Genomic DNA, 22270 nt, shown 5'->3' with positions numbered 1-22270 from the left:
CTTCAATCAACCAAAAGGAGAGACTGACTTCAAGAAGGGATATTATAGATTGGACTACATCCACGTCATCAATCAGGTAATTTGAATAATCTGAGGAATACAACCAACATTTCTACATGGCTTTAGTAAATTATGAAAAGGCGTTTAATTCAATAGAGATAGAAGTTATCATGAAGACATTGCGTAATCAAACAGTACAGGAGGCATACATGATTATCTTGGGTAATATTCTACAAAGATTTGATACCTACATTGCTTGCCCACAAAAAAGTAGAAAATTGCCTATAAGAAAGGGCTCAGACAAGGAGACACAATTTCTTCAATTCTATTCACTGCATGCTTAGAACAAGTGTTCAAGCTATTAGACTGGGAAGGCCTAGGATCAATGGCGAATATGTTAACAACCTTCGGCTTGAAGGAAGTCTAGGAAGGTCATGCACGAGGATGCTGTGTGTTGTCCTATGCTACTGATGCGTCCTTGTCTTTCTCCGTTAACTACGACAGTATCAAAACAGCCAAGAAGTCCAGATTTTGCTCGTATTTCATAAAATGGACTTCTTAACTTAGTGCTAATGAATGTGGCAGATCTTTTGCCGCGAGTAACAAATCTGTTGCATAAGAATGCTGTAGCATTGACCATAGGCGTCGCACTCTAATCTTTTGTACGACACTTGAGAACAGGTAGGGGGAAACGAAGGAGACAGAGATAAAAATAGAAATGACGATAAAGCCGATTATGATGAGGCGAGAAACGTACATTGATTTTGCTTTTGTTTCCGCAGGCTGTACTTGGAAGAAACAAATACCTTTTAGGAAGTCGTGAGGAAATGCTTTGTTGGTTTCTCGTACTATTTAACGCGATGTGGGTCCTCAAAGCAGAGGAGGACACCCTTTTTCCTGGTCGGTGTAAGTAACCCTAATGTTTGCATTTGGGACCTTATAAACGAAAATACCATTGATAACCTTGGCCACCTGTTCCAGCTTTTAGGTCCCGAAGTCTCTGTGAGAGTCCAGTTTGCAAAGAAAGAGGTGTGTAACGTCTTTTATCTGTAGCTTGTCTGCGTTCATGCCAGCATTTTCTCACCAAGACTGTTCTGGACATCAATATTGCTGCAATGCACGTCTGATTAGCAGTTTTCCTCGTCCAAATCATTATCATAATATTAGTATGGCTAGCAAACAAAGCTAGTTAACTACACCTTGAATGCCTGAGTATGGTTTCATTAAAGCAACAGATGAAGCACCAGCAAGCTGGGGACGTATTTCCCGACGATTACTTCGGTGATACTAACGGCTTCGCCTGATGTAGTGCTCAACCAGCCAATAAGCGCATGGCTAACGCCGATACTGTCCCCGAAAGTGATCGTCGGAGAATACGTTCCTGGCACAATGTTATCATTGCGTAATTTTGATGTGCATTAGACTGAGAATCTACTTTCTTCGATAGAGTTTTGAGGGATGTCTCAAAGGCAACTAGTTTTAGACGAAGATTTCGTTTTGCAATTTATTGCAGCTCAACTCATTCTGGCATCTGTGAATAGGAGTGCCGACCCATGTGATGATTTCTACGCTTATGTCTGCAATCGCTGGAACAAAGATCACCCCATACCCGATGACATGGTTGGCATGAGTCCCTTCGTTCAGGTTACAATTAAAGTCGAACAGGACTTACGAGGTATGCACGCACTTCGGGTATTTGTGTTTTCATCTAGGAAAGTTGTATGCCTGCGCGGAGAGTACCTATACACGGTATGCTTAGTGCAACGGAAATGCAACGCTAGCTTCTCGGCACGGATTGAATTTGTAACAAAATGCCTCACAAATCACAGCAGAAAGGAAGCAAGAAATTGGCGTGTAAAGCGCTATTCTCAGAAATAAGCAACTAGCGGGAGAAAACTTGCACTTAACGAATCAGAAAGGAAAGCGTTATTTTACCAACACATTCTTCTGCATTTGAAAGCAACGGGGTGACAACTGTGTGCCACACTCATTTCATGAAACTTGTAATGGACACTGTTGTGGCTATCTAAAGGGGAATAAATGTTTCTAGAGATGAAGCTGCCTTCCAGCTGTGATAGCCTTGCTATAGGCACCGGTATGGCAGCGATCATTTGATCTACGTTTTTGCGACATAGCTAAATTATTGCGATGACATACATGATAAGCACTATTAGGACTATTGTGTGCTAAATAAAGGTTTGTGAGGAGCAAGGTAAGTGAAGGTAACACGAGGCGCATGAACAAAGTTGCGAAATTATGATATGATACTGATGGCTTATTAAAATCGAAGTCGTGCGTACTGTCAGAAAAGCTATAGAAAAGTTAGGCACAGCTAATACGGCACCAGGAATCCAACTGAACGTCTACTAAAGAATTCGTAATAGAAAAAGAGCGTAAGCGAGTAAAACTAGTGAAATGATTGGAAGTAGCGGGTCGTATGACAAGAAATTATAAATTAGTCTTAGAATAAAGAGCCATGCAATTTTACTAAACTATTCTAAAACAAAGTATAAAGCTATGAATCTAATAAATTGGGTAAGATTATGCAGCGTGAAAAAATAAAGTCGGTACGTTTTACATCCGCTCAGTTTGATGGTAACTTTTTCCAAGGAGATAAACGTAAAAATCTCGCTTTCAGTCTCAATATTTAGTTTGCATTTCGCGCCATACAAGGTTTAATACCAGAACAGAAGTGGATTCTTTGGCTTGATGTCCGTCACTACGTATAAGTAAAAAAAAAAACTTAATTTAAGACGCTGTTCTAAATGTCCAATGTGTCTACAGCTGACAAGCTTGATGTCTTTTGCCTGTGCAATTACAAGAATAAAGATTAAGCAACTATAGTATAATAATAGCAGCAGTTGCAAAATGGTCGTAGTAGTGTAGTTCTGAGCATTTCGTGTAGGTTGGACAACTTAAAGACTTACATTCTCGTGCTTGCCATACTTTCTTGCAGAAATTCTCGAGAGTCTCCCTGTTGTCCCTGAAGCCAAGACAGCGCGGGAGAAAGCGGCGGTCGCCTATCACACTTGCATGGACACCAGTAAGCGGCTGCGCCAGAGGATAGGCCCATAACATTAGTTTCCTCTACTCTGGTATATAATATCTGGCCAGGTGACTAGCTATCTGGCGCGTGATTGTAGATCGTCACTCGAAACGCGCGTTGAGTTGGCGTTCAGTGCTGCTGACGACTCGGCGTGACCTAGGTCAATCGTATAAGGAGAAAGTGAACGCAAACTGAACGTGCGTTCCGAGCAGTAATCTCTGATCGCGCCCCTGGTCGTCACTTTCAACAGTACAAATTTTTAACTAGGAGAGGATATTACATTTGAGCGGCATGCCAGCAAAACTAATGATCAACAGTAAGCGAGCCAGGGAACTTTCATTCTGTAGTCAACGTTTCAATGAGGAAACTTGTATTTGTCGTCCCCTTGTCAAAAGTTTTCCTAGCAGGTGGAGGCCTTCCTTCTTCGCTCAGACATTATGTTATCTAGCTTCGATATTCATGTGACCTGTTTGTATCGTTCAGAAAATACGAGAAGGTGGCTAACACAAAGGTATCCACACGTTATAAAGCATTCCTCGTGACCTTGTTTTCCGCATGAAAACAGTATCTCCGAGAGTTATGTCTTAAAATGTCTGATTAGCGATCACTGTCTATCACTGGCGGGCACTTTCACTATGATGTCTTTCGATGTTTTGTTTGACAGGCACATGATTTTAAGAACCAATGTTAATGTAACTCAGTCTCGAAAAGCACAATGGATCTAAGCCATGGGTAGGGTCGATGAATCTGTGTGCTCAACACATACACTACAGAGAATGTGGCCTACGATAATCCATACAACCAGGATATGATAGCACAGACATCAGTTTAGTATTGAGTAGTTTCTGCAAATGTCGGGATTTTGCGTGAATCGGCTACTGCATGGGTACTCGCCCTATCCTACGCATTCATTTTGATTGGTGCTTGTTAAACTTGGAGCCATTGTACATCATTCAGACCTTTGATCACAACTTACCAAGTCCTTCTTTTTTTCAACATAAGCATTCACGAGTGTCAGTGTGATTGTTCGCTTCTACGCTCTGAATATCCTTACACATTGGTTTCACTAAGGAAGTACAACGCATATTATTTGCAATAGTGTTCCACTTACTATGCGGCATTTTTATGGCAGGAATGTCGTTGAGCATGGGCTGTTCCTTCGGTCGAGCTTTTTAGAAATGTTAGTGAATAACAACAACAACATTGTTCCCCATGAGCTTCGCAGCCTACACTGAACACGGTAAGGTCGCTCGACACAGCCTGCACCAACAAACTACAACGTATTTGCAAAAATTATTCACTTATTTATTTGGGATTATGTGGAACGAGGTCAATATTGTAGTTCCTGTAGCCATTATCCAAAAAGCACCACTTAGCGAAGATACGTTCTGTAACATCGTCAAGTCTCGTAATTTCTATGCTTAAATGCTTTCTGGACATTCACAGAAACGGCCCTCCAGCATATCTAATTTTGTTGTAGGGCAACTTGAATGACAAGGGCAACAGAAAGGCACATCTGATGCACACAGCACTGTGTCAGATGTGCCTCTCTGTTGTTCTTGTCGTTCAACTTGCGCTACAACAAAATAAGACATGCCATACCAACAAGCACCTATAGCTATCCTCATCGGCCCTCCAGCGTGTGAACTGATGTACTGAAATCGCAGGCGTAAGTGAAGAGGAAGGCATAAAGGCAGTGAGACGAGTCCTCGAGAGAAACGGGCTCGGAAAATGGCCAGTCCTGGACCATAAGGAGATTGAAGATATCGGTGACCTCAAAGACATCGTCGAGAAAACGGGACTCACGTCTCTTTTCACGGTGCACATCGTCAAGGACATGGACAACCCCAAAGGTCACATTCTGCAGGTAATTTCTTGGGAAGAAGAAATACAATCGATTTACTTCATTATTAATTGGAAACAAAATGTATAATGGGGTTTTACGTGCTAAAACCACGATCTGATTATGAGGTGCGTAGTAATGGGGCTCACCTGAATAATTATTACCAACTGGTGTTCTTTAACCCGCACCTAATCCTAAGCAGACGGGTCTTTTTGAATGTTGCCTCATCGAAGTTTGACCGTCGTGGCCGGGATTTGATCCCGCGACCTCGTGCCCAGCAGTACAACAACAAAGCCATTAAGCAACATGGCGAGTATTGGTAATTGAAGTTGAATATAAGACAGCTTATCGGGAAGATATAGGAAATATTTTCCTTTACCATTTCTATACTTTATATGGCGTATATGAATCTTTTTCAGTGAAATCTGCAGATTGTGTGTAAACAGCATGCGGACTTCTGAGCTTACCTTTCTTGTCGACTGATATGTTTAGATAGTGCGCAAAGACAACGTTCGGAAGTTTAGGCTTTAGAATAGACCAAGGATAATAGGATTTGTAACGACTTTTGTTTATACACAATATGCACCTTCTATACACTACCTTCAATGTCAAGTGGCCATAATTCTATGAAAGGCTACGCTAGCGAGGTAAAGGCTCCTTAGACAGCTAGCTTATGAGCTTTTGCGGACACATTTTCGCGAATAACTAAACTGTGCACCCAGCATAAACAAAAAAAGTCGCCGCTATGATTTATCTCGTCTCCGTTTCATCACTCACGCCTCCTCATGGGTAATTAGCGCTCAGAATTTCAAATTAGTTTATGCAATTCTCGGTAGAAAATGTACTAGAAGTTTAAAAGAAAATGTAGTTGTCTTCAAATTTTGTTGTATTAGAAACTTGATGAAAGACCCATTCTGTGATCGAGGAATCTGTAAAGTCCATCACGTAGTGATTGTTACCCTGTGATCGAGTTAATCAAATGAATTATTTTCTCTCATAAGATGTCAAAATCATTACTGATCAGTCACAAGGCAAACTGAAAATTAATTTGAAAAACATACTGACAAACACATAAAATCAAATTACAATGATGTTAATGATGTCCTATACTAGTAACTCTACTTGTTTGCAAAAACGCGAAGTACTGGTTCCCTTTCTTCACAATTTTCTCGAGAATTCCGTCTCTTATCGTGGTTTCTCATCCGGAACGAGAGGGATGTAAATTTGTTTAGCTATTAGCGCCACACATTAAACTGCTGCATGTTTTCTCCGACATCTTGTACAAGGCTTTTCTGCACTGAGTTCTCTCTTTCACATCTAATTGAGCATTGTTGCATTCATGTAGTTGTGATAGTACAGGGTTTTTATTGCGCGGTGGGCACAAATCTATGTTTCTTTGTAGACTTAATATGCTTTTCTTGTGGTATGTCCGTGTGTGTTGTACTAGAAGAAGGGGCAGCCTCATTTTTTTAACACTGCCCTTGAATAGGTAGGCCCGATGTAGCCTGTCTTTCCGTTTACTTACACTTCTTACACAAAAAAAATAATTTCGTTGAGGACGCCGTCTCATGGAGAACACCCTGCAGACCAGCATTATTTTTTTTACAGCTCGGCCAAAAGGCTACCACAAATATAGAATCCTGTAAACGCTGTAAGAAAGAAGGTGAGGCCACGTTGGATGCCAAATATCGTGAAGTGGCCGAGACCGCGGCTAAACTGTTGAGACCGAGTGCAAATGAGCAGCAACTGAAAATCTACGGTAGAGCTACGGCATTGTTTGCATCACAGTTGAATGAGGTATAGTATACGATAAACTTTTGTGTTGGAGACTTTGGCTGAATTGTATGACGTGAGAGCAACTACTCACCCACTTGCCTGCTGTCCCATATGCTGCCATAAGTGTAAACTGTTGTGCTTTTGGGTAGGAGAAATTTGTGATATAAATAATAATAATAATAATATTAATATGCATAAGCAGCGCGAATGACAGAAAAGTTGAAGCGGGTGACACATGTCCTAAACATTCGACTCGTTTTTTTCGCGGTCGTGGAAGTTGCCACAATGGAAACGTAACACGGCAGAAAAAAAACGCATCACTAAAAAGCATTAAAAACGGAAAAAAGAAAAAAGAATCAAGACAGTAGTGGTAGGGTAAATACATCAAGAAAAATGAAAAAAAAACAGGAAGTTAGCAAACAACATGCAGAAGAAAGAACTTCCAGAGGTGTAACTGAAATAGAAGCATCAACAAAAGAATGTACATGCGAGATAAAGTAATTGTGCGGGGAGGTTTACTCAATTACTCGGAAATACTAGCGCAGTGAAGGCCAGCGAAAGGGTCCCTTCAACTTCTAGCATAGACTAAGAGAACGACTGTGATTGGTGTGCTTTCCACGGCACTATTTTCGGTCTACCTAGTATAAATTGCGCCTTAAGACCACAGAGAATGTTTTATTATATCCGTCCCCCTTGAGGTACATGGCTTTGATATTCAACTAGCAATAAGTGTTTGTTATCGGGTAGTGTTCTTGCTGTCATCCGGTTCAGATTAGATGGCGACTTCTATTAAAGGGATAACATCTAGCGACGACGTCCTACATGATGTCACATCAACTACTCCCCGTCACACCCTTATCGGCATTATAGAAACCCAATTTCTTGGATTTTTCCTAACTGCACATTCAAATCCTGCATAGGTGCCAGATATATTAAGGAAAGGGCGACACGCTACAATCGTTTTCCTTTGTTTCGAGTAGGTCCAACAGCCTCCAGAAGAAAGACGAAAATTGAGGGAGAACTATTGCGTTACCACAGTTCAGGAAGTTGATGACCGTATTCCAGGGGTGAGCGTAATTTATCTTCATTTTTTTCTCTATAGGGATACTCTCCGATCACAGGACAGTACTACTGACACGCGTTACGCCAAGGAATATGCAGGTGTTGCTGAATTTTCGCGTTGACATAGCTAGCTTGGCGCGTAGGTGACTGAACATAACCTTAGGGGTGGGCAGCGCAACCCGAACGTGCGTGCCGTCTGCTCCCTTTTGTCCTTCGTCAGGGTTGCGCTGGCCACCGCTAAGATTACGAATTTTCGTGACGTTTGGGATCGTAGGCTGCCGAAACTGCTGCGCGAATCATTTCAATGCGACTTAGGCAGCGCTTGGTGTTTCAGTTACGGCAAGGTGTAGGCCTTCAAATGTAAAAAAAAAAACGCCCAAAGCGCGGAAACCTTGTTCATTACCAACGTTTTCGCACAAAGATAAGTTTCAGTGGACAAGCTCAGCCCTCGTGCGGATGACTAAAGGAAGTTTTTCCGTTTTCTGAACAAGGCACATCTTAGCGTGCTGAATTTGCTGGACACATTTACTACCCGACGAGATGACAGGTCCTGAAGTTATCACTTTTGATGCAGAAGAAAAACTCTCTTAGTTGGAGCGTATAGAAAGCTCCAACGCCGTAATTTCCACTGCTGCTAGATGAGGGCGTAAAATGGCGTAATATTATATTAACCTCACTAACGTTTTGCCCTCTGCTTCTTTTGTAAATGCGTCTTTTTTTACCGCCACCTTGCCACAACAGCTTTATCTTTTCGAGCTTTTGAGCACCGAATTTCGCAAGGTGAACATCACGATTCACAAGGACGAGAAGATTGTTGTCATTGCTTTGGATTTTGTGGATCCAACCACACAGCTTTTCCTGCAGACAAAACCGTGAGTAGACGTTTTACAAACTCAATTAAGTGTTTGGTGCAGTTTTCATGCTAAATGGCTGCTTTTCACAAGCCAATACAATGCATCGATAGCTATGCGTTTTCCAAGCGGCTCTGAAATGTGCTTGAAAACATTTTAAGCGCAAAGAAAGACACTATACGAAGAAACAACAGGACAAGGTGCCTACTCACAACAGACACATTTATTGGTAGGGAGCACAAATATATAGGCAACAAAAATGGGGCCTGGGGGATATTGCGCATACACAGCAAAACAGCGGAGACGAAAACCAATAGTAAATCCCGAAAAAAATACTGAAAATACATGAATGCGATCATTCCCTTTTTGCGCCTATGTATTTGTGCTGCCTTCCAATAAACATTTTAATTGTGAGTAAGCGTCTTGTCCTGTTTTTTTCGTGTGCTGTCTTTCGTAGCGCTTAAAAGGTGTTCAAGGTGCAAATGAACACAACTAGCCCGAATGACAATTTGTCCCAAATGCTCGCCACTTCAATCAAGTTCAGGACGTTTGTCCTCTGCTGCACCGGGTACGCGCAGTTTTCATTTTAGGCGTGATATTCTCGTTAAGGTCACAAATGCGAGTCCCCAAAAATCACCTAGCTACTAGTTTTCGAGAAGAATATTTCAAAGAAAATTAAAAATAATTTAAAGACAAAAACGATGCTTCACGATCCCATTATGATTTATTTCAGCGCCTGAATCAAGCTCGACCTCCTCGCTGCTTCAGTGGCTGAGTGTACAGCTTCTAAGCTGTTCAGCACGAATATTATTTATTTATTTATCTATTTATTTATTTATTTATTAAGATTCATTTATGAATATAGATTAATGCACAAGTCCCCACTGTATGGCTTCGTATGTGATGCATCTGGCCCCATATTGATCTTGACTACCAGGGTCTTTCCACTTGCACAAGTCTATGTGCACGAGCGATTTGCATTAGTATCCATCGGAATCAGATCGCAAGGCTAAGAATGGGACCGGTGACCCAGTGTTGACCATCAGAACACCACAGCCGCTCAGCCATCGGGCGTGTTGGACGATGTTGTGGCTTCGAATCCTCCCCCACGCTGCCACAAACAGACGAGTGGATGCGCAGGAGCACTCCTGCACATTCACTTGCTCGCATGCAAAGAAAAAAATGCCGTCGGTAGTCAGAACTAAGGAACAGCTTTCGACGGCACAGCTGCACCTAAGTTGTTGCTTCGGGACATAGGAAGGCCAAACTACGTGCCTAAATAAGCACTAACACTTCTTACGATTTAATGAACTTTCAGCGAAGTTGTGTACAACTACCTTGGCTTCATGAAGGCTTTCGAGCTGCTGCCACTGGTGTCGAAACAGTTCCAAGCATTGTACAGTGGACTCAGGCAGGCGGCGTACGGAGTGGAGAAAGACCAACCTCGCTGGATGAGGTGCATACGTAGTCTCCAAGGTATCATGAAGGACACCATTGGCCGTCTCTATATGGAGAAGCGACTCACGAAGCAAGCTAAGCAAGAGGTGAGCAAGAACAGAAAACATGTGTTGTAGAATTATTTTCGAAAAGCTGCACGATTAGACAACATGGTGCGCACGTACAACCGAAGAAGACTGCACCGTAGTGGCTCCGGTATCTGCAATGAACTGCGGAAGCTGTCGAAATAGATTGATCACAACGGAAGTTAAAAATTATATTTAGCCCAAAATGCTCACAAGAGCAGCCTATTTGCTGAGAATTCCGTGTACGCTCAGAATGGGAAAAGTTTCAGGCGGAAGTTGATACTTCAAATGACCGCTAGTACTCGAACACGGTATGACAAAGGAGTTCTCAAGCCATAGATAAATCCCTTTGCCGCAACGTAGGCTCTATAGACCAAAGATTCTCTTTATGTGCCCGAAAGAACTTTGAAATATCATTTATAACTAACCGACAACGTAGGAAAGAAAAACAATCAGGTTTTCTTGAAAGAAGAAATGCAGGCAGAAATGTAGTATGCTTCTCCCACGTGTTTGTGACATAGTATACGGTGTGTCTGCTTATATGGTCAGGGAAAATATAGGGAGACGAATTAGGCACCGTGGTGTTTTTTGTTATTTCCTTGACGTTGTGTGCGTTGTAATTACTTCTATGTTTACACACAAGGAGACTAATCGTTTCCAAACTGCTTTACCAGTTTTTTACACACTTGATAGTCCACACTCCGCAAAGCTCAACGTATATTTAATACGCCGAGTTTATTACCTGAAAATGGTGATTAAGACAAAACGCTAAGCCCCAAGTCGCGTTTCTCACATCTCAAGGCCAAGTTTCAGTTGTGAATAGCTCACTAAGCAAATAATTATTAATTTACTACTGGAATAATGATATTCAGTCAGCATGTGTGTTCTAGTATGATAGTACTCTATGGTAAGACGTAAGTATGATGAAGTTGGTCAAAGTTTTCTTGATATGGAATGGTCTAAGCGCTTTCTGGGCAAACGCGCTTTCCTCTAGTGTTATCAGCACTATGTTCCCTCCTTGCCTGCAAATACGACGCAAGCGTCGAAACCATCCCGAATTTTCAGTATCATAAAGCCTACTTGTGGGAGCAAGGGGTGTGCTCTGGATCTGGCATACTGCATCACTTACAAATTGTCCTGATTATTCAACAGGTAAAAACGCTTGTGCAAGAGATTGGAAAGGCCTTTTATTCCCGCCTACGTCACATTGTATGGATGGACTTCGAAACACGTGATAAAGCACGTCAAAAGGTTCGCCGACTTTTCTTGAAATCTTCGATCAATCGATCTATAGGCTATAGGGTTTTAACGCAAGTGTGCACACCTCAACTATTATGAAGAGAATTTAGCTGTGTAAAAATATGCGCCTTTTGTAAATTAACGCAATTTATGAGAGTAAATACAGTACGCAATAAAATATTCCAACTTATTTGTAGGCCACTATATGTACACAGAAATTTACATCTACGAAAACAAGGCCTGGGTATTTACTAACCAAACTATGAAACATGTGAATGTTATATAATTTACATGTGCATTTGGTGTTAATCAATATGAAGTGCCATATGCCTATATGGCCCGTAAATTTTGGTTATTCGAAAGCAAAATGTCTAATAGAAATAGTTACACAGCTGAAGACAAACAGGAAACTGCGGTGTTGAATGATAGCTTTCTATATCGCCTACTTTACCTGCGCCATCTTTTGAACATACAATTACGCGATTTAAACCTACACATGTGAACCAGACAAATAAGTGCGTGCTTCTACCAAATACAAAGTGCAGCTTAATAGATCAACAATATGGGCAGTCACCATGCTTTTGGCTAACATTTGTTCTCAAGAACACAGTTACGCACAAAAGTTGTAAACACGCCTCTTCTTTTACTTTCATCGATGCAGCTTTCGGAAATGAAAAAAAGGGTTGCCTACCCGGAGACATTTCTCAGCGACGAATACATCGACAACGAATTCAGCGCCGTAAGTTTTGACGGCGTACAGCGTTCAATTTCGTATTGAACAACTATTCGCATTATAGCCCGGTGCCATTGGAACAGCTCGATTGTGCCTCTTGCTTAATAATCATTGCGACAAAACTACGGACATTAGAGCAATACGCAGTACATACTACAGAATATTGAATTACGCTATAGTAAGATATCGCCCTTTATTTGTAACGCGTATTAACGTTACCTTTTCTGAGTTTTCTCATGTTGGTGGATGCAATTTTAGTGTTCAAGGCAAAGATCATGGCCGTTAGTAGTAAAAAAAATGTTTCATATTTTATGACTTGTTTATTTCCAGGTCGGTACCTTGCGGAAGTCCGAGCATTTCGTGGAAATAATGGACAGGTTCCATAGAGTTGCCTACGAAATGCTGCTTTCCACACTGCGGGCCAGCATCCCAGACAGCAAAGACGAGTACTTTTCAGCGTTCCCCATAAAATAAAACACGGGTTATTTGTGCTCAGGTCCGCCACTATGCTCCACAATTACGCCACTTTCGCGACTCCCCTGCCACAGAGTTTCCCCTAAAATTACTAGGGCGAACTCTGGCATGATCAATTCTCAGCCATCGTGGGAGTGATCTTCAGTGCATGGATTTGTCTTACCAGCGCGCTCGCGGCCTGAGGCGTCGTTGTGGCTTCATTTGCTCTGCTTTATCTGTCTATCGGCATAATTTAAGAAGCCATTCTCGACTTTCAAACGCTGAAGGCAATATAATTGTGTACGTATGCCTAATCATCGCCCATTGTTGCCTTCAAATCGCAATATCATGTTTAAAATGGCTCCTTTTATAAGTCACAAAGCCGTTTGAAGCCACAGGGACAAATTTTAGGCAAATTATGTACTGACCACCATTCCCCCGCTGGTTCAACCACCTGGCAGAGCTCCGACTATTTTAGTAGGACGCTGTGCTCTCCGCTAACGTTGGTCTTACAAAAAATGTTAAATTATGCCATTGACGCCTCCGTAGATCCCTGTGTGCGACCGATCAGTGAACTTATCAGTTACGCAACGAGTGAGAAAACGAAACACCTCCGCTGAAAACAAAGCACGTAGATGAGTGCGGTTTCACGCAAAGTTAGATCAACGGAGTTCAAACGTTGCGTCTCCCGTTTGCACTGCCACCCCTCGGCACCAACATGTTTCTTATCCCTAGTGGCACCAGAATGTGTGACTAGGAGTTAAAAGCAGTGCCTATATACTTTCAAAGAAGTTTAAAAGCAAGGCGCATGCCCTAACTTTTGTCAGTGACGTAATGCTATAGTCACCAGCACCTTTCGAAGGAATTGGCGTTAATTTGCGCGAAACAATTGCGCCGTTATGAAGGACAAAATTTTCAGTTTGGTATACTTAGATAGCAGAGATATGAGGTAACAATCCAAGATGCAGCATCAACAAGACAAAGCGCAACAGAATGTTACATATTGGTCTATATGGTTGTTAAGATAAAGCGATGTTTATCAGAAGAAAGCGTAACAAATGGTCATTTTGTACACGTAAACGGGAAGAGGGTGTGCCGGTGGGAGCCGTATGATTATAATTAAAGAAACAATATGATTTTACAAATGCTTAGGTAATTACGTACAAATTCGTAGGTCCCGCAAGCGACCAGGAAATGATAAGTGCACCGCGGAAGGCAGTGCAAATGAGAAAGAGGAATGCCTTGCCATTTAAAAAGCTCTTTTCTCTTTAAGGGAAATCGTAAATCTTCAGGTTGGCTTCGAATGACTTGCCTGCTATCGAATTTTGCTACGTCCGCAAGCTATTTAGGAAGAGAAATTTAAGATCAAATTTAACACTCACCAGTACTGTGAGTGGTTGCAACTCCATTCCTAAATGTATACTTCTAGCTTTCGTTCAACAATATTGCCGTTTTTCTAGCTTCGGCATTCTGCCATCCACTCGGAAAAGCACGAAACATGATGCGCATTAAGTTTCGTTTGCATATATACGGAATTTTTTCCGGCTAAATAGTTTTCATGCTTTTCTCGTTGAGTTCTTAGCACCTTAGCACGGCAAAAGCAAATTAAACCGCACTTTGAACACTTAGTTGTCTCTAGCAGTAGGAATGGCATCATAGCGCCTATGTAACACATCTGCTTTGCGCGAGCTATGCCGAACAAAGTTACAAAGTGTGGAACTTAACAGCGTCGCATACGCTATATTTTATTGTTTTGACACGTGAATTGGTTTCGGTTTCCTTCTTTTTTTATTCAGGTGGAGTGTTTCTGCTACAGAAGATGTGAACGCTTACTATTCTCCCGAGACCAACGAAATTTGTGAGTTTTGCGAAGGAGCTTCGCACTACAACACTGCAATGCTTTTGCGGCGCAAAAATAATAACTCACGGCACGGGGCGCAGTGGTCCCATGATGCACGCTGTATCCACTAATACAGGTTTTTCTTCCTACACCAGTCATACCTGGAGGGATACTTCAAGCCCCCTTCTTCCAAGATGGTCTCCCATCGTAAGGAAACTACCTTTTCAGTCGACGTCCGGCTTTTTCACGCTAGCGTTCACAAATCATTTGTTCAGTCATTTGTTTTTTGGGGGGATCATGTGACACTAACAGACAGCAGAAAACTTGATTTGTTGGAACAATGATCAACTTCTCGTTTGATACGAATATTGCTTATGCGCGCCGCGTATGATCCAGCTTGTACAAAAGTCTGTGTGTATTAGTAGGAAATAGTACATCGCATATAGTTCAAAGCTTCTTTAAAGCTTGCCTTTCTTTCAGTGGTGTTAAAAGCAGTACTTGTATACCTACGTGTAATCATATCTAGCAAAAGGTGGTTCGAGGATTCGTTCTAAACAAAGTGGATTTCAACCATCCTTCAAAAAGAAAACAAACAAACAACAACGTTTTGCAGTAGTGTTCCTCGGCGCGATTGTATATTATCGCGCTCAATATTTAGGTACATCAACCTCGGAGCAATCGGTTCCATAGTCGGCCACGAGATATCACATGGCTATGACGACGAAGGTAAGACTGACTTGTCCTGCTATCGGAGACATTTTCCTTTATTCGTATCAGTCACCTACAGGCATGCTCAATTTCCATAAAAACATGGTAGATAATTGTTTTATTTTGTGGTCTCACGTGAGCCCGTTAATCCACTATGTCCGTTGACATTAAGGCTCTCAGTACGATAGCAAAGGATGGCTCGTCAACTGGTGGAGTAATGCCACTGAAAAAGAGTTCAACGAGAGGAAGGCGTGCTTCATACACCAGTACGGAAGCATCGTCGACCCAGTAACGAAAACTCAGGTAGGCACATTCTTCCTTGAGGGAAGGCAACAATCTTAGTCTTGTGTTTAAAGGAAGTTGGGAAAGAGAACCTGTTGTTTTGCTTCAGTATTGTAGTAATGGTCTCGCCGGAGCATTACATACTGCGCATGTTTCTAAGCACGAATTACGTTACTAGAGTCGTCAGTGCATTAAAAATTTTATCCGGATATTTATGAAATCCGAATAATCATTGCCGTTGTGACGTGGACTTGTAGGTAGACCTTCTATTGCAAATGGACGTTAGTTAATATTCAAAGACTGGGGAGTTTATATGTGGTGTTTAATGGCGCAATTGCCAGGTATGGCCAAAGAGCGCCATGGCAAATGGTAATTTAACGATGTATTGTGAATGGCGTGGACAGTGAATTTATCGTGGCAGATGTGACATGGCTGTAAAGGAGCCTAAAAACTGTCGTTGTAATTAGCGTAAACTATATGGCTACTGAAACGATGACACTGATTAGTTGGGACATGGGCGATGGCAATTGGGTTTCGTTAAAAATGTGAGACGGGAAAGTTACAAATGATGAAGATGACTAACGTGTCAATACACTGTCTTAGAAAACAATCAAGAAAAACCAGTTTTGTCACCAGTTTTGAGCACGGGGGAAAAAAAATGGCTTCAGAAAAAATTGCTCCCCATCTGTCCTTATAAAAAGTGTAATGTGTGCTCTCTGGTGCGACAATCACACTGCACTCCTGTATTTTAAGTACAGACGCATAGAAAACACGGGCCTGAATTCACAAAGGGTTTCGTTGGCAAGTGATGTTCGCCATTAGCGAGCTGCCCTCGCTAGTAATGTGTCCAGCGTTCGGATTGGCTGGAATTTCCTCTTACGAACAATTCTAGCGCAAAACAGCTTTTTCGGAAGAAGGGCCCAGGGCTTTTTACAAAATTCTCTCTAACCTAACCCTTTTTGTGCAGGCTGAACGTCCAAAGCGAATTAACATGAAGGGCTTGGTAGTTATTACACTCAGCTGACCAATGACCACGCCTTTCCGAGCAAGACCACTATGTGGCACTGTTAAACACGATACGAGGCCGAACATTGCGCAGTGCCCTGTGTAATTTCTCAGTCTCATGAAGCTCCATATGGCTGCCACATCTTGAGCGTCGTGCTCTGAATTTGCTTCAGATTCATGGGGAGAACACACTAGGAGAAAACATTGCTGACAACGGAGGGATTCGCCTCGCATTTGCGGTGAGTAGAAAGATAAGTCCTGTATATGTACTTCGCAACTTAAAATAACGTCGATATTGTCCCCGTTCTGTCCCCATCACAAGCATGCACTTAGAAGTACACGAACTGTACAGCTATCGCCACTGTCTACGAAACCTAACGAAATCGAGCATTACTAAGTGCGTTCCCATGTCAATTAACATTGCATGTATTCTTTCAGACACACGTTCGGCTTTCGGAGGATGATAACATGCAAGTCTTGCCAGGACTCGATGAGTTTACGCCTGAACAACTGTTCTTTATTTCACACGCACTGGTAAGAAATTTCCACTAGACGAACATTATTTCCCGCAGAAGAGTACACATTTGGGCTGGTTCTCCATGTCCCTCTCATTGTCCTGTTGGTTAGCGCTGTTTTACTGCTCGTAATTATTTCCCGCTTTCTCGTTTTTGTAGTAATACTTAAACTGATGCTACCATATCGAGCAGTAACTTCGCTGTATGTGAGGGCACCAAGTTTCATTAAAGGCCATTGAAATGGGCTCCGAGCATAAATGTTCACTTAGCCAAATAGTAGCCCAACAAACAAAGCTAAGAAAGCAAGCTAATGATATTGGCACCCGAAATAAACCTAGGATGGCCCAATGACATTCATCAGGATGAATATAAATCTGGTGAATGTAATTCTGAAGTAACTAGAATAAACAAGAACTGTAATATGGAACACCTAAATATGAAGAGTGACATGAAAAATGCGTGTTCATTTTATGTAAAGTTTATATATTCAATGAAATAACACAAGGTATTACGCTTACGTTTGTTACGCGTCCTAAATAAAAACATGTTTACTCGCCAGCTTTAAGCAATAGCAAACAGCCCTCACACTTCCTCCGGCATGATTTTTATGTTCGCCATTTTTCATACCGAAGTGCCATCCACCATACGTTTATGGTTAACAGTTTTTAGTAGGGCCCAATAATAGCTTACCGAAGACTAGTAAGGCATTTCTTGAAATTTGCATTACCTGGATAAAAACTGGAGCACTATTTCTTTAAAGGGCGTAATTCTTCCGCCTAAGAACCAAAACACTCCTACTTCGTTGCTGCGCAGTTTTTTTTTTTCAGTGAAAGGAAGAAAAAACGCAAAAGTATGAAATGATCTTGGTCAGTGCGGGCTCCTGACGAATAAATTGATCGGCAATTATACGGTTTAACGATTTCGGCATTGTTGAGAATTTTCGTCGCTCGCTTCACTATAAATTTTTATTGTCAAATGGGCAGAGAGAAATGACGCGGGGAAATAAAGAAAACATGCGCCACGTTGTAACGAACATTTAGAGCCGACCGGAAAAAGTAGGATGACATATGTAGTGGACGTGTTGATACATTTCCTACAATGCGAACTTAAACATGCAAGCTAAGAAGAAGCGTTGCAAAAAATACGATACGAATATAGGAAAAAATTGAAACTGTAGCCATGCGTTGTTGAGCGATTAACAGTGCCACGCTATTTTATGCTCTGTTAATCGGCTGCAGAAGCTTTGTCAGCCTATGCTATATTTATTCATTGTTATTTGAGAATTTTACTTATGTTTCTCACTTTCTGAGTTACAGGTTTGGTGCAGGACCACACGGCCGGAAATGGGTGATGAAGTGATGTATGATGTTCACAGTCCCAACAGATACCGGTACAGTAACTCGAACCAATAATATGTGCATTCATACGACCAATTTTTCGCACTCACGTTGTAAGCCGTCTACGCTCGTCCAAACGTGGTGATCCGCAATGAGGTATATTCAGCTCGCTGAAATCGATGCGGTAGACTACCGGCGCAACAAGTCCACAAGTTGCAATGCGAGGTGCCCAATGACGTAACACTTACACTGTACGACAACATTGCATGAGATCTAAACAAAAAGATGTTAACGTAGAAGCGAGCGAGAGAAGGGCAACAACATGGAAACAACAGGCATTCTATAAAAATCCACAGAGCGCAGTGATTCCTCCGGCTCTTAACTGATCAGGGAAAGTAGCTGGCTCTCAGAAGGGACACATGTACTTATTAAGATACAGATTCCTAGCTGCAGATTTCTGCAAAAGGGCACTGCCTTTTCACTACGCCTTAAAAGAAGTGCGCAAGAACAACCGTTAGTTTCTCGAAAACTCTTATGTGTAGCACGTATACCTTACCACGTAGTCTTTTTTGTTAGTTTGCTTCAAAAAGAAAGTTATGCGACAGCGCATCAAATGCATTATGGTTGGGAAAGCGTCAGAGGCCGCTCAAAATTAACTTGACAGGTTTTATATGCGAAACAAAGATCTGATTATGAGGCATACCATACTGCGGGATTCCGGATTAACTTTGACCACTTGCACCTAAGTATTTGGACGTTTTTGCATTTAGTCGCCATCAAAATGCGGCCATCGGGGCCAGGGCGAAGATCGCGGCCTCAAGCCTCAAGCTGAGCAGCGAAAAGCCACAACCACTGGGCTAGAGCGTCGGTTGTCAGATGTCGCTACCAACGTTGTTGCTACAGTTCACTTCGCCGGTAACCCAGTATTACGTGAACGTTAACCCTTTCAGTGTAACCTCCGTGCCGTACCGGTACGTTTTCGTGTTTCTGTTTTCGTGTTTCGTGTTTCGCATTCCGGATTAACTTTGATCACTTGCACCTAAGTATTTGGCTATGTTGAAGGCCAACCAAATTAAGACAAGAGGGGACAACTGCGTCAGCACCGCGTCTCTGAATACTTACACGAATGAAAGCATGTTTTAGATAAGTTTTAGATTTAGATTAAACGTGATTCCCTTCATATATATCTTCAGTGTTCTGGAACATGCGCATTCACATAGTGTTCCTTTTTCGTCCCCCTCTCCCCATGGCTATATAATCAGCCACATTTGACTTCAGTAAACAGTTGCAAGTTGCGCCTTGTCCTGTCTGTATTCCTTCCTGTGTGCCGTCAATATTGGCGCTTCATCTATCGAAAGCTAAGGCTCTCTATCGGCAAGTGCGAGGGTTAGGGGAAAGTTGAGTTGCAAGCGCATCCGGTTCTTTCTTAAATATATTTTGCCCAAAGGGCATGGGTTTTATAAGGTGAAGCTTCATTTCTCTTCGCCATTTGGTTCTGGTGAATTTCAGGCTAAAGCAGTAGCCCGATGACGTAGCACAAAGGACGGACGGGCGAATCAAACACATTTAAGAGCGCCTAAGTTCTACTGCTCCATATTATAGAACGTAGTTGATAGAACACGGAAATATTTCAAAGCCTTTAGTGCTCTGCCATATATATGGCTACTATATTTGTTTTTACATGTAATGTCGCAGTAAGCACCGCTTAGAACAGTAGATCGACGCCTCCATGGTGAAAAAAAAGATGACGAAATTAAGCAGGAAATGAATGCACAAAAAATTCACGGCACTTACGCAAATATATACTCGGAAAAAGTGATAAAAGCAATTACTAGAGGAAAAAACTGGCAAGCGAATATACGACAGTAGACTTCACTCTGGAACAATGTTGCTCTCGCAGCAAATGACTTATGAGCTCAAGGAATCTCTGAAGTATTTTGTCTTTTTTCTATCTGCGTTTCTTTCTCTTTTTGCGTGTGTGTGCGTCCTGAAAGACGTTTACCACGAAGTGGACTTAAATTGAGTCAAGGGGACATTGATGATGCACAAACTGCACGTTAGCTCGACGAACTACAAATCTCACGTTTACTTTAAAATTGAGCTCGAGACAATGGCGCCATCTTATTATGTTCATGTCTCGCTTTCTTGTTGCAGAGTGAACGTTCCTCTCCGAAACATGGAAGAATTCGAAGCAGCGTTCCAGTGTAAGACAGGGGCACCAATGCACGCGCCTCCGAAGGACAGGTGTATTCTGTGGTAGGGAACTGATCGTTGCCATTGAGAAAAGTATCAAAGCTCACAGAGGCACTGAATCTAAAGAGGTTCATGCATTGCTGTAGACCGCGTAAACAAGATCGGCGCCTTGCTTTCTAGCGCACGAATAAAGACAAAACCTGCTTTTATTTTTCCATAGGACGACGAAGAATAAAATGAACAATGACCACATGGAAAGAACGCCATGCTTTATTTCTATACACCCACTAGTGCACGCAATAACACGTGTAGAAGTATTTGCTATTTGCTAGGTAAACTCTTAAGGAGGCCCGTTAATTACTCTTTATTCTGTGATCTAATTTAATGAAAACAGATATTTTAAAACTACAATTGAACCAATACGATATTGCCTTGATTATTCATTCTTTCAACACCGTCTACACTAGGCGATCGACTAGCCGTCACAGGCTGTGCGCTATTAAACTAAGATTTATTAATACTGTTACGGAAGGATGAAAGAAGAGAGAGAGGAAGAAGATCGCGAGACGCTGGCTTCTGCGTGTTGTTACTAGTCATCCATTTTAACACCATTTACTCTGCTTGTATATACATTGTAAATACAGTCTTACACTCCCAACATCCCCGTAATAATACTTTAATGCGAAAGCATAATATGCATCAGGCGGCGGAAAATCCGGCGTTGGCGGGACCGTGCCGTGGTCGAAAAATGCTATGATCCTTCGACCTCTGGGGTTAATCGAACCCACAACCTTCGGTCTTAAAACGAAGCTGATCAGGGCACAGTTAATGATGGTAGAGTTAAGGCACTCGAACCCACGAATATTGGTGGGAGTCGAACCCACGAAGTTTGCGGTAATTAAGGCACAGTTAAGATAATGTAGTTAGTTATGGCATTCGAGCCCACGACCTTTGGTGGGAGTAGGACCTTCGACCTTTGGTGTTAAGGCGAAAGTAATTAAGGCACAGTTAATTAAGGTACTCGAACTGACGACCTTTGTGGGGAGTAGAAGACACGACCTTTGGTTTCGTTAAGGAGAAATTAAGACGAGTAAAAGAGCATAGGCATCACACAGGAAGATAACTAACATTTTCAATACTGGTTGGACGCCAACGTTGCAATCGTACAATTGGAGGAGGATGCCTAAAGAAGTAAAAGCAATCACGATGCTTTAAACGCAACTTATATTTGAGTTGTTTGTCGACGAAAATTCCACTAGTTTGTCGCTCCGATACAAAAACTGGATGGTAGAAGAGCAGTGAAAGAACCGCCCATGATGTACTCTACGCTGTCACGACGAAGAGCAGCTCATTGCGATGACCTGCTCAGGCACCTAATCCTTCATCGCGCGTACAGCAAGCACCGGCATTGATGCCGAGGCCTGATCTGCGAGGGAAGAGATAAAAGACACCCACAGGCGGACACCTAATTGACGGTAAGAAACGCAACGAGGCGTGAAGCTTCATGCGGGCTGTTAGGCGCTCTTCTTGCGTCAAGTTTCAGTACCGAAACGACAAAAGGCGCGTTTCTGTTGGCGAATAACGAATTGGCGTTTTAAAAACCGCGTAAATTGGTTTGGCTTCCTGCGGGGTCCCCTTGTTGTACCACTTTTTGTCTTCTTTTTGCACCATTGCAGTGAGTGTTAAAACCAGGAATAAAAAGTTCGTGAACAAACCTTAATTAGCGAACCGGCTCAGGCGACTAGTCGTGTACATAGTTTCCGCCTTGCTGAGAGAACGAATGGTGCAGAAGGTATCATCGCGCCGGCTAAATCCTAATTCGTTAATCTGTTTTACATATCTTCACTATTACCAGTGTATATCT

General features: G+C 42.2%; 2 protein-coding genes and 1 long non-coding RNA gene across 3 annotated transcripts; all 3 read left to right on the top strand.

Annotated features, from left to right (window-relative positions):
* The first annotated feature begins 860 nt into the window (after window positions 1-860).
* On the top strand, window positions 861-5350 carry LOC142559965 (neprilysin-1-like). Its single transcript, XM_075671683.1, has 5 exons — window positions 861-906; window positions 1514-1675; window positions 2957-3043; window positions 4714-4913; window positions 5336-5350. The coding sequence occupies exons 1-5, from the start codon at window positions 861-863 to the stop codon at window positions 5348-5350; spliced, it is 510 nt and encodes a 169-aa protein (XP_075527798.1).
* Window positions 5351-6503: 1153 nt separating this feature from the next.
* LOC142559466 (uncharacterized) lies at window positions 6504-8622 on the top strand. Its single transcript, XR_012823118.1, has 3 exons — window positions 6504-6686; window positions 7646-7732; window positions 8469-8622. It is a non-coding gene; the product is annotated as an uncharacterized LOC142559466 (long non-coding RNA).
* A 3726-nt stretch (window positions 8623-12348) lies between these two features.
* LOC142559963 (membrane metallo-endopeptidase-like 1) lies at window positions 12349-20598 on the top strand. Its single transcript, XM_075671679.1, has 10 exons — window positions 12349-12354; window positions 12404-12519; window positions 14323-14384; window positions 14522-14573; window positions 15025-15092; window positions 15247-15377; window positions 16535-16600; window positions 16800-16895; window positions 18193-18266; window positions 20368-20598. Exons 1-10 carry the CDS (start codon window positions 12349-12351, stop codon window positions 20471-20473), a joined length of 777 nt encoding a protein of 258 aa, XP_075527794.1. The 3' UTR covers window positions 20474-20598.
* The last annotated feature ends 1672 nt before the right edge of the window (window positions 20599-22270 follow it).

The sequence above is a fragment of the Dermacentor variabilis genome, chromosome 10 (assembly GCF_050947875.1).
Source record: "Dermacentor variabilis isolate Ectoservices chromosome 10, ASM5094787v1, whole genome shotgun sequence".
NCBI classification, from domain to species: domain Eukaryota; kingdom Metazoa; phylum Arthropoda; class Arachnida; order Ixodida; family Ixodidae; genus Dermacentor; species Dermacentor variabilis.
The sequence above is the reverse complement of the archived record's forward strand: the minus strand, read 5'-3'. Positions and strand labels throughout refer to the sequence as shown.

Coding starts and splice junctions, on each gene's coding strand:
- LOC142559965 (XM_075671683.1), top strand. CDS start 861: ATGTGGGTCCTCAAAGCAGAGGAGGACACCCTTTTTCCTGGTCGGT. Junction 907..1,513: donor CACCCTTTTTCCTGGTCGGT/GTAAGTAACCCT, acceptor AATTTATTGCAG/CTCAACTCATTCTGGCATCT. Junction 1,676..2,956: donor AGTCGAACAGGACTTACGAG/GTATGCACGCAC, acceptor ACTTTCTTGCAG/AAATTCTCGAGAGTCTCCCT.
- LOC142559963 (XM_075671679.1), top strand. Junction 14,385..14,521: donor TCCCGAGACCAACGAAATTT/GTGAGTTTTGCG, acceptor TTCCTACACCAG/TCATACCTGGAGGGATACTT. Junction 15,093..15,246: donor ACATGGCTATGACGACGAAG/GTAAGACTGACT, acceptor GTTGACATTAAG/GCTCTCAGTACGATAGCAAA.